Consider the following 19404-nt stretch of genomic DNA (forward strand, 5'->3'; position numbering starts at 1 on the left):
CCTATGAGACAAAAAAATATCATTTTCATGTAATATGTGTGAAAGTGGGTAGCGACTCTCGGCGTTCAAGATCTTTATTAATGATTGTTGCAATTGAAAGTGCACATTGTGATTGTGACAGAAATTCATGCAAGGATTGGGTTTGGTCAAAGATGTGTGGAAAACATTGTCAAAGGTGATCAAAGGCATAACATTATATCAAAATGTGATACTCAAACTCCCAAACTTGTTTAAGGAAAACTGTGCATAGTCACCTACTTTCATCACTTGTGCCCCAACACATACCTCATATCATAATGAGTGTGAGTTAAGTTAAATGGAAGTAATGGTTTGAATGGCAAACAATGGGATGGGCTCTAACATGTATTGATATGTGCAGTTCCCCTCTCTAGCGAAGGACATGATTTTGTAGTTAGGTGCAACATATGTAGTATAATGTGCGAAGTGTGAGCCTCTATATTTTTCCCGTGTCATGATACATTGGCAGTGCAAAAAGGCCTCATTCATAGAGGAATATATTGATGCATCATGAAGTAAATGTGTTGCGTCCTATCTTCTAAACCATTTTTCAATATCTGGCATCCAATCGAAACACAAAATTTTGTTGTCTTTTGGATTTTTTTGCTTGCTTCCAATGCTATTCTAGGAAGTAAACTCTTTCCAAATGGACTTAGGGATGTTACCGCCCCATACATCCACCCCATAGAGAAGCAATGTTATCACCAAGTGTCCAAAAATGTATTTCTTCAAGACCCAACACTTAATGTCTCCATGATTCCATGTTTTCTAAAAAGCATAATATGCTCTCTTTCTCGCTTCTAAGTGGCGGGCAACATATTCATTCCATCTATGGTTTGAAGGAACTTCAAGGTCAAGGTAGTTAAAGCTTTCTGCAGTTTCAAGTGGTCATTATTTTACATAGTGCATGGTTTATCATTATTTTGGCTCTTCATAAACTTAATCTTTGTTTTAGAGCTATTGACAAGGAACTTCAAGGTATGGTTTGAAGGAACTTCAAAGTCAAGGTAGTTAAAGCTTTCTACAGTTTCAAGTGGTTCATTATTTTACATAATGCATGGTTTATCATTATTTTGGCTCTTCATAAGCTTAATCTTTGTTTTAGAGCTATTGACACTCAACTCAGTATGCATGAAATAATCTTTTATTGCCCTCATAAGCTTTTGCATATCTCGTAAAGTATTTGGGAAAAAAAAGTACCACGTCATTTGTATACAACAAAAACATGATGATGATATTTCCAATGACAACTTCTTCAATACGTTCTTATTTTACAATTTGTTTGATTTCATCAATGCATAGACCAATTAGAGTTGGTGAGAGTGGGTAGCATTGCTTAACACCAATAGTGATATTGAAAAATTTCATCGACAATAAGCACACATCATATAACCTTATTTTAGATTTCGGCATTTGCTAGCATATATTCACTTGATATCTTGAGTTCTTCCATGCTCCTCCAAAGATGCTCATGTTGTACCATTTCAAAAGCTTTCTTGAAATATATGAAGCAACAATATAAACCGTTACCTCTCAAGAAACTTTCTTCCATTAATACCCGAAGGGTGATGAGGTGATCAATGGTGCTATGGTGTTTTTAAAAGCCATTTTGTCCATTAGCTCTTTTACCATTTTACAATTTTTTTCAACTAATGCACTTACTTTTGATTTTGTTATACATCCAAATAGTTTTACCATTGGTGAGCAAACCATCATGATTTGATAATTGTTTTCATTATTTACATTTTTACCTTTATGTAAAGTTTGATCCATAGTACGTAAAATTTCATGTTTGTCTAGCATAACATTCGTTTTCCTACGTTGGAAAACGAATGCGAATGTTATTCAAACATTCTTGTGTTTTTTTTGTTTTTTTCCTTTTTTTAGGTTTATTTATCTCACAATAAATAGTTAATCCAAAAGTATGGTATTTACCATTCTTCGAGGGTGTTTACCATACTTGAATTTGCAAATGCGAATGCACGTATGGTACGTATGGTTCATACTATGGAACTTTGATCCAATTCGTAGTCCCATCACAGGGCATGCACTGTTGCAATGCATGATTCAAAATATCACCTATATATGAATGTGCTTCTTGGTCAAGAGAAAAAACTATAAGCATTTACTTCGACAATGTATGAATCTGAAGGATTTGAATGTGCAATAACTAATTGTAAACAATTAGATAACTAACTAAGGGTTAATTAGTATCTAATTATGTGAGTAGTTAATCACATATGTGATTAAGCAACGGAAGACTATGTGATGTGTGTGTGTGTGTGTGTGTGTGTGTGTGAGAGAGAGAGAGAGAGAGAGAGAGAGAGAGAGAGAGAGAGTAAGGAAGTTAAATGAGAGATAGAGAAGAAAATACACTTGTGAACAATAAGACAAGATGCGGATGATTAATACAAGTGTAGGTCAAGGAACTCTTCCTTATATTAAAAAGACATCAAATTACAAAAATACCCACAATGAGGTATACATATATACATCTCATGTGCAAGAGTGCACATGTGTGAGGAGAATATAGGTACAAGGATGTAAGTCCTATATTTAATGAACTTGAGCGTGGAGGATCTAGAATGTATCCCACTTAAAGTATAAAGTCCTATTTAAGGCTTTAAGGTCAACATATTAATTAGATCTTATTTATGTAATTACTAAGTTACATAATTAACAAAATAACTAAACCTAGTTGAGCTTGATATCTCAACACTAACGATGTAAGAAAGCATTTGTCAAGTTAATGAAGGCGATTTTTGCTCCCATGGTCCATTCAAATGGTAATTCCCTTCACATTAAGGCATGTCAACAGATGTCAATCTCGAAATAGTCTTGAATAAAGCATTGATAGAAACTGGCAATGCCAATAAAACATTACATATCTCATATTGAAGTGTTTGCCGATCTAAAACATTATTGTCTTTATTTGGATCCATAAAGATTTGGTGAGTGGTGATGCAATAACCAAGAAATTGACATTATCTCAATTTAGTTGGAACACATGGTCCCAAAAAATTTGTAGAGCATGGCTACTTGATTATCATGTTCTTTGAAGATTTTCAACTCTATAAGAATATAATCTAGGATTCATGAAAAACACGAGGGCATGGGCAAATCCTAAAAGGCATAATTGTGTACTCAAAATAGGCATACTGAATAGAAAATTGTGTCATGGAATGGAAGCGTATAGATGGTCATGTATGTGTCATAGGTATGTCATGCTAATGTGTCATGGATATGCAATGGATGGGTCGTGTATAGGTTATAGATGCTTGGGGATTGGTCATGGAGAAGAAAAACAAACTACTAAACATTGCACCAACTTGGATCAAAAGCTCACCATCATCGGTTCAACTCCCAAATTAAAAAGTTTGCCTACTATTTTATAACCAATTTGTTTTCCCAAATGGGCAGATAATATTAAAGATGAAGGAACCATTGTAAAGTTGTAGTGGTAAATGTTCCTGCCTTATTCTTTGAAAGCTAAGCTTTCTCCTCCATTTCCCTAGCTTGGGGTTCCATTCCATTTAGTTTTTCATCTTCGAATTTTATAGGGATCTAATACAAGTTTTGGAGAAGCTTGGGAAACATTTCACATCAATAATTAATTAGTTGTATTAGGTTATTGAGATGAGGATGCACTTTTATCTCTTATGCATGGAAAAGCCATATAATTTGGATTCTAAAGTTTTAGTTTTGATTCGCCGAAAAGGGCTTTTCTCCAACTTCACATGATTTTTTTTTGTTTGGATTTTCTAAAACTAGTCAGACGTTCACAATATTGATGTTTAGCAAAGATTAAAGTGTTGTCAAAGATCATTGCAAAACCATCAAAGGATATCATTCATTACATGCGTGAAAAAGTTAGCCAATCTCAAACCCCCAAAATCCTTAATGTATTATTCTATGTAGCAATACTTTGTATGGTGTTCCAAGAATATTGTGGAATACGTGTATCAAGGTGGAACCGCAAGGGTTTTGAACCAGGAAAGGAGAGAAAAGCAATGAGGCTTGTCGTAATAGACCCAACTTTAGTTATAGAGTGAACGTGCAAGCGTTCATAATTTAAAACAAGAAACAATGGAAATGATTTCAACTAATAAGACAAGAAACAATGCCTATTAGCTAGACTCAAATGAGGTTATTCATGATTATAAGTTGTAGCTACAATGGAAAAATAACCAAAAGCTTATTATAAAAACAAGCACACACTCTAAAGGTTCTTCATGATTAGTGAAAAGAAGTTTTTCACCTTTGCCCTTTCCATAATTAGCTAAATTTCTAGTAAATTAGCCTCCTTCCTGTATTGAATTTTCTATTAATCATTAGCCTAGACCCCCTAATCTCCTAATCACCAAACCCCTTTGTATTTTATGCCTTTAGACTCTCTCTTCCCTTTAGATGTGTCCTTCTTTTGCTAAAATGTGCATAAGCTTGAGAGCCCTTCGAGGTAGAGCCCATTGGCGTCCCTAGACCACACATAGTTCTAAACAAGAGCACATGGATCTCCCTAACATGTGGTGAGTAAAGGAAAAGGGAGAACTATTTAGGGACGTGAAAAACCCCAAAATCAGGAACAATCATCCACATAACTACATCATCAATCTCAAAAAATAATTTGTTTCATATCTTCCATACTATAGGTGAGTTGTGATACAATACATACATATGGATGTTCACAGAATCGACCTACCAAAAAAGTAGATGATTGGATACTTTGATTGCTAGACAAGGATTTTGTGTATTTAGGAAAGATGGTTGAGTGATTTGTGGCTCTAATCTTGTTCAATGTGGAGCAAAAACAAGAAGTTCGTGATGATTCGAAGCATCCTTAGGTTTCAAGGTAATGGATGGTTTGCATAATGAGAGATTCACTCCCCAGAGAAGATATACCCAAAGACAAGATCGAATGGATTCAACTATTATGGATTGAATTCTACAAGTCTCAATGAGCCATAAGAAAAAAATTAGTGGAATTGTTTTTTGGATGAAAGGGGATTTATCCGCACCAACCATATGTAGAGTTAAGTGATTCACAGGAATTAAACATTTGATGCATTCTTTCGAGGGTTATGCCTCTATATAAAAGAAGTTTTTCAATGACAAAGCTTACTTACTAAGGCATGTTTGAACAAAGACCCTCCCATGTTTTCAACAAATCAAGAACTAACCCCTCTTATCTATTTTCTTCGATTTTTCTTTGTATGTGGGGGATAACCTCACCTTTCCATTCTTTCATACTTACACTCTTTATTTAACACATACTCTTTTCACTTTGCTGACGTTGATAAGGATGGTAGATGATTATTATGAACATTTCCGTTCTTTTCATGATCATGATTAGCATGTAATGCTAGGTAGGCTTAAGCCATTATGAACACTATAAATGTGTTAAAAGAATCATGACATGGTAGATTATTCGCCATGAAGATCGACAACTCAACCACTCTTGATAAGATCGTCATAAGCTATAGATTCTTGATAGTGATTTGATTCGAGATATGAAGAAATGGGCCACTGATTCTAGGGTAAGATTGTCACCAATGTAGTTTTTTTACATTATTTAATTATCGTCTCTTCTTTCTCTTGTAAGACGGAGATTCCAAGAAATGTCAGTCCGTTTCCTCGCAGTTAATGCAAGCTAACAGCTTCTTTACAGAAAAGGAAGAGTTATTTATACCCTTCCTCACAAGGCTAGATTCCCTTGCCAATGACTTTTCCATGTATCCAAATCTTGGCTAGTCTCGTATCTAGTCCATGCCGATGACTTCCCGATTCCTCCTCCTGGTAAGCACCACACTATACTCTACCATTCTTTGTTAGTCTTCCATGGAGAGAAAAGGCAGTTTGTTTTCATGGCTATCTTCACTCATTTCACAGCCAAGCATATGATTAACACATGGCACCCTTTTAAAATTTTGGATGCTATTTCTCATATAACTAAGGTTTACTTTGTCATTACCCGCCAATAATTACATTTGAAACTAGACTTTTCTCCGATTGGTCGGATTTATCACCATGATTGTGTGGGTGTGGCTAATGTCCCTCGACCACGAATTTGTTTTTGGATCATCTCCTTTTTACAGAACCATGAGGTAGAGAGTCTCACAATGAGTGAGATGTAGGACCCAAAGGAATGTATTGATGAAGATTTACACAAGTTCCTTTGCATAACTGCGAATTCTCGATTGAGAGAGGTCTTGTTTTATTCGGCTCATTCATTCAAAAAGAATGACGCAAAGCGAGACAAAACTTGTCCAAGTCATATAAATCTTTGAAAGAAATTCAATTCACATATCCAAGATGTATGTAAGGGTGTCCCAGGGATTATTTGAACAATACACAAATATTTAGAATCAATCTATCCAATGAAGAATTGTTTTTCGAGCTATGCTGCATTACACTCACTCTTGGAAGGATAAAAAAAACTCAACCAAACAAAACTCCACAATAAGAAAGGGCCAAAAAGAAAGAAAAATGTATATTTGTGGATCATCATACAATGCAATGTAGATGAGATAAAATAAGAAAACCCACAAAAAAAGCATGATAAAAAATCATAAATCCTCCTCCTCCTCAAACCTCATCCTTGAGAATTGATAGCCTCCCAGAGGAGATTCTTGGGCACTGGTTTCGACAAATCACGAGCTTGTAGGGCCGCGGTCCGTAAAGTCCTAACGATCATCACATTAGCTTCCCAGAAGCTCACACACGTATACGGCAAGCCATGCTTCTCGCAAAACGGCTTGACAATACTCGACACTTTCCGAAGGTTGTGTCGGGGCAGGCGTGGAAAGAGATGGTGTTCCACCTGGAATTGTAGGCCCCCATGGAACCAATCCATCCATGCCGGAGTCGTAAGGTTCAATGTACCTCTTGCCTGTGCTAGGGCAAACGCTGGCCCATCTGGCCTCTCGTGGTACACTGGCGATGAGAAATGATTCAAGCAGAACTGCACGTGCTGTATACCTGTGACTGCGAAGCTCACTAGGACAAAAGCCGCCCGTTCCCAATGGTTCGGGAGGTACGATAGAAGGCTAATGAACCACACCCAGAAGAACAAAATGCCCCCGATCTCCGTCGCCCGGTTCTTGATCTTAGTCTTCCTCGACAAAAGCAATATCATGGTTTGTGCAAAGAGATTGATCCGCGCGATGGCCATGACCGGATAGAAGGTGAGATGTTGGTAACTAACCAGGAACCGGGCGACAGGATCGAAGCTCATTTTCCGGTCGTAGAAGTAGGAATACATCGACGAGAAGAGCTTGGTAGAGACGGCAAAGATCGGGATGTACTGGAGATCGGGATCGTACTCCAAGCTATTGCAAGAGATATGGTGAGCATTGTGGTTCCTCTTCCACCAGCTAATGCTGATACCGCTGATACAATTCCCGACAAGGAGAGCTATGGTTCGGTCGAGGTAGGGTTTGTTGAGGAGCGGGGAGTGTCCGGCATCGTGGCCGATCCAGCCACATTGAGACCACACGCAGCCGAGCAAGACAGCCGACAGAATGTGGACAGCCAATCGGTCCGAAAGAAGGACACCCGACACCGAGAGCACCAACATGAGAGCGATGGCGGCGAAGATTCGGTAGTAGATGGATAGGTCTTTCTTGAAGAGGCCTGCTTTCTTTAGATCCGAGGCCGTCTTCCGGTAGTCTGCGGAGAGGGGGGAGACGGTGTGGTCGGAGAGGGTGCCGATGAGGAATTGTGGGAGGTGCGTGAAAGCGGAGGCCGGGTGGAAGGCTAGGAAGGCTTCGGTCACGTCTTGTCCGGCGAGGCTGAGGAGGGGTATGTCTCCCCCCGGGTGGGAGCTCAACCACTCGGTCACATCGTAGACCTTCCCGTTAATGGAGATCCACAGATCTTCGCGGGAACTGTGGCTCTGCAGCTCTGCTGTGGTTATGGATGCATCAAACCCTCTGGGTGCCATATCCTTTCTTCTCCTTCTTCCTTCTTCCTTCTTCTCCTTCTCCTTCAATCCTTCCCTTCCTTTCCCAAACCTTACCTTACCTTCCTTCCTTCCTTCCTTATTCAATTTGGCACCATAGCTGGACCTCTGAGGAGGAGAAGGAGATGATGATGCTCTGTCTGTCTGACTTAGGGAAGAAAGGGGCTGATTTATATATAATTAGACAGGTGAGCAAGCACAGAAATATCTCAAAAGAGAGAGGGGGGGTCCTTAAGCAGGGGTGCACATGACAGAGACACGCACGCACACACACACACACACACACACACACACACACAGAAATTTGGCTCTTCCAGAGCCACCCATCTTACTGAGGGACTCACTCTGGTGTTTTCCGATTTGGCCTTACCAAGGGCCCTACCCCCCCCCCCCCCCCCGGGAAAAGCTCGGCATTCCACCGACAACTAGTGGGGACTCGGCTTTTTGCAATCCCTCCCCGTGGAAAAATCTCCGCATTGAGAGAGAGAGAGAGAGAGAGAGTCCCTTTGGGGACATCTGATAAAATTGGAACGATATAGAGAAGATTAGCATGGCCCCTGCTCAAGGATGACACGCACAAAGAGAGAGAGAGAGAGAGAGAGAGCAGGCATGGGTTCAACCCCCTACATTCCATTGTGGGATCTAGGTAAGGTTGCTCAATGGATACCAAGAGGTTGTGGATTCAACCCCCTATATTCCACATTGGCATCTAGGTAAGGTTGCCCGATGGATACTGGGAGGTCGTGGTTTCAACCCCCTACATAAAATAAAAGGTAAGGTTGCCCAAATGCATACCAGGAGGTCATGGATTCAATCCCCTACATTTCATAGTGGCATCTAGTGAATTAAGAGATATGTATGAAGTATCTAATAAAGAGGTGAGAGAATTGGGGTTCGAACCCAAAAGACACGGTGCTTGTAGTGTAACAACTTACCCCTAGGGTAAGCTATTTAAAAGAGAGAGAGAGAGAGAGAGAGAGAGAGAGAGAGAGAGAGAGAGAGAGATTCTATTATCTATCTTCGGTGGTCAAATATGACCTATGAGATTGAAAAATATTAGATTTCACATAATACATGTGAATGTGAGTAGCGACTCTCAACGATCAAGAACTTTTACCAATGAATGTTACAATCGAGAGTGCACATTTGTGGTTGTGAAGAGGAATTTGTGCAAAGATTTGGGTTTGGTCGAAGATGTGTGGAAAGCATGGTCGAATATGATCAAAGCATTATATCAAAGTATGATACTCAAACCTTAGACTCTCAAACTTGTTTATGGAAAAATGTGCATAGTCGACCACACTCCTCACTTGTGCCCCAATGCCCCCTGTCATACATCACAATGTATGTGAGCTAAGTTGCATGGAAGAAATGGTTCGAATGGTAGACTTCGGGATGGGCTCTAACATGTATCAATGTGTACGGTTTCCTTGTTCTGCGAAGAATATGGTTTTTTAATGAGAGAGAGAGAGAGAGAGCGCCATTTTATTGGAGGACAATACACATAGGTTCATTAAATGTCCTATAATGTATATCATTTGGAGGTACTTATCGGAAGGGTTGGTAAGATTTAACCGGTTGTTATTTGAGACCTCAACAATGAGTTTTTCTTAGTATGTTCAAAATGGTCCAAATGACAAGATGGAGATATTATTCCAAATTTTACGATATTGGGGACTACAACACAAAGTGGAATAAGTGTAATTCTTTCATGTGTGATAGTAGACATGGGGTGAAAGCCTATATGAAGAAGTTTGAAAGGTATTATTCTTATGTGGAATTTCTCGATGTTAGAGAACGTGATAAAACAAATTCTTTGTGTGTGTCTGTGTAAATAGTGTTTACAAAAGAAAAGTACACCACATGACTCACTTATAAAAAAAATTAGAGAGAGAGACACACACACACTAGATGCCCTAGATGTATGTAGCTCAATTGGTAAGATTACCTAATGGAGACCATAAGCTCATGGGTTCAACCCCTTACATTTCATAGTGGCATCTAGTAAATTAATGTGATATTTACCGAGTAATAAAGAGGTGAGAAAGTTGGGCCTCAAACTAGCGATGGGCACGGTTCGGTTTCAAAGCAAAGAAACCAAACCAAACTGTTTATTTAAAACAAAACAAAACCAAACCATTTATGAACTCTCCGTATTTAAACCAAACCATTTAAGAAAAAGTTAAAACCAAACCGTTTAGGGAAAAGTTAAAACCAAACCGAACCATTTAAGTCAAACTAATTAAACATCTAACGAAACAAAAATACATTAAATTAAATAAGCATTTAAGTTAAATTAATTAAATCAATAAAAAATCATTAATTAAACCATTACATCAATAAACTATTAAGGTAAAAAGAAAAAGTTAACCAAAAACCTATAAACCTTTAAACCAAACTTGTAAACCTATAAACCCGAGTTTTAGAACCGAACCGAACCGTTTATCGAGAATCCAAACCATTAAATTTTTTTGGAACCAATAAACCGTTAACCCATGGCTTAACAGTTCGGTTCGGTTTGAGCCGAAACCGTGCCCATTGCTACCTCAAACCCAATATAATGTAGTACTAGTAGTAGTCTAATAATTTACCATTAGGGTAAGCTAATTACAATAACAATAAACAAAGAGAAATAAATAAATATAGAGCTCACTTGATAGCATTGCCCAATGGGAGACCAAAAGGGTGTCAAGGGTTCAACCCCTACACTCCACAGTGACATCTAGTAAATTAAGATGATATGTATGGAGTAATAGAGGTGAAAAAATTGGGTTTCAGACCCAAGTCACTAATACTGTAAACTAATTACGATAAAGAGAGAGAGAGACCATGATATATTGTACTACTCATACAATCGTTGTAGGCTCTCCACCCATAAAAGGCGAATAGAAGACCTAGTTTAATGAAGTGTGCGCGAACCCACAAGATGGAGGTGAGAAGCTTGAAGAAAACAAGCCTTAGACTTTCCACATCCTATAATACAAATGTTGTCTTTTACATCTTGACTCTTGGATTCACAGAAAAATAACTATGAACTCTCCATTTACAAGTCTCTGCATTCCACTTTTAAGTGAGCTATCCAAATGATGCTGCTCTCATATATTTTGATTTTGCTGCTAGAATCTAGGAATTTTTATGTGAATATTGCTCCCTATTGTCAACAATTGTTCAAGCTACCCATGCATCCCATGGAAATTAACTTCGTAAGTAACAGGTGTATGGAGAGTACTGTAATTCCAACTTCATTTATATTTTGTTCTTTTCTTGGACATCAAAATGACATCAATGCAACACATGTGCTCTCTTTCTACATGCTCTCTTCCTTATATGTTCTTCATGCTCTCTTTCTACAGTTTGTTGATGTCTACCACCAATCATGCAAAATAGCATGTACGTCAACATTCAAACCCTAATTGTGAGAAAATAATAACATGTTGGTCAATCAACGCTTCGATTAACCTTCACCTCTCGGCCACTACCAAGGAAACACACGAATCGTTGTTGCAGAAAATGGGAAATGCGAAAAATAGAGTGGACACACGATTTAACGTGGAAAACCCTAGATGGGAAAAACCACGGGAGTACAAGACTCCAAACCAAAACTATGCACAGAGAAGTATACAATGGCGAGCTGCAAGGCGACGACCTTGAGCTCGCTGTCCTCGCCACAGGCGGCGGAAATACACAGAGGCGTCGACCTCTTCCTCTCTCACCGCTCTATCTCTCTCTCTCTCACGACTGCTCTCTCTTCACTCCTCTTGAGTGGAAAAACAGAAAAATGAGTAGCAAACTTAAAATTGTTTGCCCTAAGTCATATTTATACACATATGACTTTGGGGCTATTTACAACTATAGCCTCAGGGGCCCTTGGCAAACATATTCACGGATATGTCCCCGCATCCGGATCTCTCTCCGGGTACATTCGTCATCCGGCTCCGAAGCCGGGGTCTTCATCATCCGGTTCCGAAACCGAAACCGGGCTTGTCGGCATTCATCTCCGACATCCGACCATCCCATCCGAAGGGACCGTAATCCCAACAAACTCCCCCTTCACTTCGGCATGGGATGCCTCTCCAATCCGATCCTCTTCCGGCATGCTTCCAGCATGCTTCCAGCTTGTCGGGTGTGAGCACCTTGGTCAGCATATCCGACCCGTTCTCGTCAGTGTGGACCTTCGTCAGCACGAACTCCTTGTCTTCTATCCTTTCCCGGATCCAGTGATATCTTCGCTGGATGTGCTTCGTCCGGGAGTGATAGGCCGCGTTCTTCGCAAGGTGGATTGCACTCTGACTGTCGCAGTAGAGTCGGTACTCCTCCTGCCGGATACCGAGCTCTCTAATGAAGTCCTTCATCCATATTATTTCCTTGCCGGCTTCAACAGCCGCCATGTACTCCGCCTCCGTGGTTGACAACGCAACCGTCTTCTGCAGCCTCGACTGCCATGAAACAGCTCCCCCTGCATACGTCATCACATACCCTGATGTGGACCGGCTGGTATCTGCATCAGCCGACATATCCGAATCGGTAAAGCCGTTGAGTTCAGGCTTACCGGAGCCGAATCGGAGGCACACGTTTGCCGTGCCCTTCAGGTATCGGAGTATCCACTTGGCCGCGTTCCAATGCTCTTTGCCGGGATTGCTCATGTACCGGCTCACCACTCCGACTACGTATCCTATGTCCGGTCGGGTACACACCATCGCGTACATCAAGCTCCCGACGGCAGAGGCATATGGTACTTTCATCATGTCCTCCTTCTCAGCCTTTGTCTTGGGGCTTTGCTTGCTGGACAACTTGCAGTTTGCCGGGAGTGTTGACCCGACCGGTCTTGCTTCCGACATGTTGAACCGGTGAAGCACCTTTGTCACGTACTTCTCCTGTGACAGCCACAACTGCTTCTTCTTCCGGTCCCGGATGATATGCATCCCTAGTATTTGCCTCGCCGGACCCAAGTCCTTCATTGAGAAGGTTCGGTGAAGAGCCTTCTTCAGCATCCGTATCTTGACCTGGTCCCGTCCGATGATCAACATGTCGTCCACGTACAGGAGGAGTATTAGGAAGTCTCCTCCTTCGAACTTCTTCACAAACACGCAGTGGTCGGACTGCGTTTTGAGGTACCCTTCGTCGGTCATGAAGGAGTCGAACTTCCGGTACCATTGCCGGGGAGCCTGCTTCAGTCCGTAAAGGCTCTTCTTCAACCGGCATACCAGGTGCTCCTTCCCTTTCTTCTCGAATCCTTCCGGTTGCTGCATGTAGATCTCTTCTTCGAGGTCACCGTGAAGGAATGCCGTCTTCACGTCCATCTGTTCTACCTCGAGGTCCATGCTTGCCGCTATGCTCAGCACCGTCCGGATGGAGGTCATCTTCACTACCGGGGCGAATATCTCATCGAAGTCGACGCCCTTCTTTTGCTGAAACCCCTTCACCACGATCCTGGCTTTGTATCTCGGGGGGTTTCCGGCATCTCCCGGTTTCAGCTTGAACACCCACTTGTTTCGAAGTGCCCGCTTTCCTTTCGGCAACTCCACAAGTTCATATGTGAGGTTCTCATGCAGGGAATCCATCTCGTCCTGCATGGCACTCAACCACCTGCGGCTCTGGGTGTCATGCTTTGCTTCTTCAAAGCTCTCCGGCTCCCCCTCGTCGGTTAGCAGCACATGCTCTGGTTCCGGAAATCTCCGGGGGGCCCTTCTCTCTCTTAGAGGATATCTCCGTTCCGGAGCTTCGGTAACCGGTTCTTCCGATTCTTCTTCATCCGAATCCATTTCGGGATTGGGGCCGGTTCCGGTATCATTTTCATCTTCTTCGGCCGGTTCTGTTTCTTCACCGTCTTCGGCCGGATCCTCGAGTGCTAACCGGTCCCTTGCCGGTCGGGACTGCTCCTCGTAGAGTTGATCCTCACCAGTCGACTTGGAGCTCTTCATCTTCTTCTCCGACTCCCAGTCGGCGAGTGTCTTGTCCTCCATGAAGATGATATCACGACTCCGGAATATCTTTTTGTCGACCGGGTCCCATACTCGGTAGCCGAACTCGTCATCGCCGTAACCGAGGAATATGCATGGCCGGGTCTTTGGATCTAGCTTTCCTCTCCGGTCCTTTGCCACATGCACGTATGCGAGACACCCGAACACCTTCAGATGCCGGTAGGATACTTCCCTACCGGTCCACACTCTCTGCGGCGTGTCTCCGTCCAAAGGTACTGAGGGTGATCTGTTTATCACGTATGTCGCCGTCGACATCGCCTCAGCCCAAAACCCCTTGGGTAATTCCGCATGCGCCAGCATACTCCGGACCCTCTCCATTATGGTCCGGTTCATCCTCTCGGCCAGCCCGTTCAGTTCCGGCGTCTTCGGCACAGTAAACTCGAGCCGGATTCCCTTCGAGCGACAGTACTCCTGGAACTGCCCCCGGTATTCCCCTCCGTTATCCGCTCGTATCGCTTTCAGCTTCTTGCCGGATTCCCTTTCCACTCTCGCGTGGAGTTCTTTGAAGACGCACAACACTTGGTCCTTTGTCTTCAACGGTGCCGTCCACAGCTTCCGGCTGTGATCATCAATGAATGTTACGAAGTACTGGGCTCCGCCATGTGACTTCGTTTCTACCTGACACACATCAGTATGCACCAACTCCAATGGTGTGCTACGTCTCGTCGGTGGCCTTGAGTGGAAGGAGGTTCGGTTCTGCTTACCGGCCAGGCAATCGGTGCACTTCTCCAGGTGCACATGCTTCACTGGAATAAGGTTGTCTTCTGCAAGCCTCTTCATCCCCTTCTCACTCATGTGGCACAGTCTCTTGTGCCACAACTCACCGGCAGTGTCGGCTGCCACGTTCAGCTCTTCCGGACACAACCAAGCATTCATAAGGTACAGTGTGTTGACTTTCCGGGCCCGAGCCACTATCAGGCTTCCCTTGCTGAACTTCATTACGCCGTTCCGGATGCTACCTATGTAGCCTTCATCGTCTAGCCTCCCGGCCGAAATCAGGTTCAATCGAACCTCCGGAACGTGTCAGACATCCTTCAGCAGCATTTTGCATCCGGTCGGGGTTGTCAACCACACGTCTCCTATGCCGGCAATCCGGCACGTACCTTCATTTCCCATCCGAACACAGCCATGCTCACCGGCTGTGTAGGATGAGAAGTATCTTCTTTCCGGGGTCAGGTGGAACGACGCTCCGGAATCGACCACCCAGGTCGTCTCATCGCCGGCAATGTTTAGTTCACCTTCTTCGGTGATGAGCATGATCTCCTCTTCACTTGCCGCGAGTGCCGTCGTTCCTTTCCGGTCCTGCCCTCGCCGATCCGGACCTCTCCGGTCCGTGACTCCCCGGTATGCACCATTTCTCTCCGGTGACTTCTTCGAATCGGTGTCGTCGGCTCCGTTGTCCTTTCGGTAATGCCGACAATTCTTCCGGAAGTGCCCCGGCTTCCCACAGTGGAAGCATGTGGGTCTTCCTCTTGACTGCGACCGGGTCCCCGACTTCTCCCGTCTTTGCGGACTCCGGTTCCATTGTCTTCCCCGATCCGATTCGGTAAACAACATCTTCGGATCGGAGGCCGGTTCTTTATCTCTCCGACGCGCTTCTTCGTTCAAAATACTTGTCTTTACCGTTTGTAGGGACAAGTTATCTTCGGTGCAGGAGGTGCTGAGAGTCACCACCAAGTTCTCCCAGCTTTCCGGCAATGTACACATCAGAATGATGGCTTGCATTGCATCCTCCAGCGGGAACTTAATCGCCGCAAGCTGGTTCACGAATCCCATGAACGTGCTTACGTGTTCCACCATACTCTCGCCGTCCCGGTACTTGAGGTTCACTATCTTCCTCATCAGGGAGGTCCGGTTCAACGCATTCTTCCTCTCGTAGAGGCCCGACAGCTTCCGCCACATCTCATATGCGTTGGTGTCGTTCGCCACATGTTGTAGAACGCTCACGTCGACGTATTGCCGAATGGTTGCAACGGCTTTCCGGTTCAGAAGCCTCCATTCCGACTCAAGTACCCCTTTCGGTATTTCCGACCTGTCAATCGGTTCGTACAGGTCCCGAACAATCAGAAGATCCTCCATCTTGATCTTCCAGTCGGCGTAATTCTGCGCATTCAGCATCATCATCCCCGGCTGCCCGCTGCCGCCGCCTTCCATTTTCTGCAGCAGCCTGCTCTGATACCAAATTGTTGGTCAATCAACGCTTCGATTAACCTTCACCTCTCGGCCACTACCAAGGAAACACACGAATCGTTGTTGCAGAAAATGGGAAATGCGAAAAATAGAGTGGACACACGATTTAACGTGGAAAACCCTAGATGGGAAAAACCACGGGAGTACAAGACTCCAAACCAAAACTATGCACAGAGAAGTATACAATGGCGAGCTGCAAGGCGACGACCTTGAGCTCGCTGTCCTCGCCACAGGCGGCGGAAATACACAGAGGCGTCGACCTCTTCCTCTCTCACCGCTCTATCTCTCTCTCTCTCACGGCTGCTCTCTCTTCACTCCTCTTGAGTGGAAAAACAGAAAAATGAGTAGCAAACTTAAAACTGTTTGCCCTAAGTCATATTTATACACATATGACTTTGGGGCTATTTACAACTATAGCCTCAGGGGCCCTTGGCAAACATATTCACGGATATGTCCCCGCATCCGGATCTCTCTCCGGGTACATTCGTCATCCGGCTCCGAAGCCGGGGTCTTCATCATCCGGTTCCGAAACCGAAACCGGGCTTGTCGGCATTCATCTCCGACATCCGACCATCCCATCCGAAGGGACCGTAATCCCAACATAACATAACTAATTATCATCCCTATGGGTCAAATATGACCTATCCAAACACAATGTAACATTTCACATAGTGTGTGCGTAGTTGGTTAGGGATTTCGCATGCTCAAGGGTTTTAGTAATCAACTTTGCATTTAAGACCACATCATGAACCCAAAAGAAATTGTGCAAGCAAAGATCAAGGCTGAAAATGTAGAGAATATAAATTCAAAATGCTCAAAGGTGATAACTCAAGCTTGCCAACTTGTTTAGGGAAAAACATGGATAGTTGATGAGTCATCTAGTCAGTACAAAAAATGATGGTGCGAATGGTGAACAATGGATGAACAAAGATGTTTAGTGTTGTATTCTTTCTCCTAGTAAACAAAAAGGAAAGTTAAAGGGAAGTTACTAGCTTATTGAGGGCTCTATAGTTGATTAAAGATAGTGAAAATAGATTTAACCAGCAATAAACAAATATCCTCAATCTAGATGAGCTGAGTAGAGCAAGATGGACACTTTGGTCGCTATTGTTTCAAATCAGCTTTGGCCACTTTACCATGGCTGCAACTTTGGTTGAAATTGTGTCTCATTGGCTTTACCACTTCACCGCAAGTCCCTAATATAAACATCGTGTCTTCAACTTACGTTGAAAGATAATAATGTTTCTAAGAGAATCAACAATCTTCTCCAATTCATCCACACTTTTATTTAGCTTCCTCGTCACAACTCACCTCTAAAAACATGTAGTCAAGCCTTCATTGTCTCCATTTTAGTTTTTCATCAATTTTTACTTTTTTTTTGCAGGTGAGGTGCCTGAATGTGGTGATGATGAGATGGTAGTAATTGATGATGCAACATCCAAGTCACATTTGGCATGATTGCATGATAAATATAATTTGATCATTCATTTGCCTCACAAATAGAACAAGTTTGTGGCTTTGCCACCTTATCAACCATGTGGATGCCACATCATTAGTCAATAGTGTCAACTCATTGAGACCATTGAAAAACAAGACCAAAAATAAAGAAAGAGAAATAATAGAGAGCAACCTAAAACCCCAAGCCAAACCAATTTGCTTACAAAATTCTAAACCAAAATTGAATGGAACTAGTTGAATCATGGCGTTGTTAAACCAGTTTTTGTGATTCGGTTTGGTTAAAACCGAACCATTGTAATTGCTAGTAGAATTATAACAATTTTGTACGTAAAATAGAACAAGCTTTTAGGGCTTGGAGGAGGATATCTTCGTAATTTTTGTGGAAGAATTTGAAACAATTCATATGTGAAAGCTTTTGATTGATGCCCAAGGATCACACCTTCATAATTGAGTGTGTAGAAGACAACCCTTCAATCAAGTTGTTGTAGGGTGTGTCTAATTTGGGTTCTTTTGTTTGTGGTTTTTATACTTGCCACTTATTTTCAATTCCTCAAAGAGCTTGTAAATTATATGTTACTTCCCTTTTTTGTCATATAAACATCCCCTAATATAATATGACAAATTTTTGTGAACTTCACTTGCTTAGAGAATATTATTCAATATACATTTTATCTTATTTTTGGGAAATATTTCTATATTCTACTTTTATTCAAGTGACAAAGTGGACAAGGTTTAACCATGCCTAGGTGATGAATTGGTTTGTCATTTCAAGGAAGAAAATGGTTTAGTGGTTTTTTGCAATATATGTGTATAATATGTGGAGGATGAAAAAGATGGGAGAGGTGTGTTGTGGAGAATCTATGAGCCTTTTAGTATGCAAATATCCGCATGGGACCATATAGATGATGGGGAAAATGGTTCTCCAACCCTCCTTGTTTATTGTAACAAATTGTTTGATGAGTTAATAAAATACTTATCAAATTGTTTGATGAAGAAACTATACACGTCGACAAGGGGAGAATTGTCACATCCAACATCAAATTGTCATATTGTGGTTGGTTCAACATGCTACATGCATGGTTGATGTTGACGACACTCTCTCTCATAATCAATATTTATTTTGTTATAAAATTCTTTCAAGCTATCACAATGAGGTCTTGTGAGTCTTTTAATTAAACTTTATTTATATGGACCCATGATCAAAAACCAAGCCGAAAAGGATAAATAGAATTGTTTTTTTTGAAGTCAAATTTAGGAGGATTAACAAAACTCAAGTGTTGGTCGTGTTCCATGTTTTAATTGATAGACTATAGTAATGACTCAATTCCACACCATGTTTTGGCTCTTTGGAAATTTGTGTGACTATCCTACGTTGCATTTAGCAAATATTAGCTTGTTATGATAAGATATTAGACATAATCTTAAGTGTGGTCTCTGCCTTTGCACTCTTCAATAATATGATAGTAGCATTATCATATTATCTATGTTCAATCTTCAATTCAAAATAGGATTGAGTAAGGGAGAATAAGTGTATTAATATCTCTAAATAGGCCAAGGTGGCCTCTGATACCAAAATAATATAAATCTTAATGAGCGTTCTTGTGATGTGGCGTGTGCAAAGGAGAAAAAGCGCCCAAATTCAAGTTTATGATAGATTAAGGGTGTGTTAAAGAAGTATTGGGAAATTGTTAAGTGTAGATGATGTTCAAGCCAACAAAAAGATACAACTCAACTAGCAAGAGTTAATTATGGGAATAATTAGATGTATGGTTTGAAGCACACTAAAGGTAATGAAGGGAG

General features: G+C 42.0%; 1 protein-coding gene and 1 non-coding gene across 2 annotated transcripts; one reads left to right on the forward strand and one right to left on the reverse strand.

The window, feature by feature from the left end:
• Positions 1-6351: 6351 nt before the first annotated feature.
• LOC147849975 (delta(8)-fatty-acid desaturase 2-like) lies at positions 6352-7979 on the reverse strand. The gene has a single exon (XM_087336928.1). It carries the CDS (start codon positions 7955-7957, stop codon positions 6608-6610), a length of 1350 nt encoding a protein of 449 aa, XP_087193054.1. The 5' UTR covers positions 7958-7979; the 3' UTR covers positions 6352-6607.
• Positions 7980-8475: 496 nt separating this feature from the next.
• LOC147849976 (U6 spliceosomal RNA) lies at positions 8476-8578 on the forward strand. The gene has a single exon (XR_015531748.1). It is a non-coding gene; the product is annotated as a U6 spliceosomal RNA (small nuclear RNA).
• The last annotated feature ends 10826 nt before the right edge of the window (positions 8579-19404 follow it).

Source organism: Azolla caroliniana, unplaced genomic scaffold (genome assembly GCF_043228905.1).
Source record: "Azolla caroliniana isolate FFs.n. ecotype wild unplaced genomic scaffold, voAzoCaro1.0.p SCAF_22, whole genome shotgun sequence".
NCBI classification, from domain to species: domain Eukaryota; kingdom Viridiplantae; phylum Streptophyta; class Polypodiopsida; order Salviniales; family Salviniaceae; genus Azolla; species Azolla caroliniana.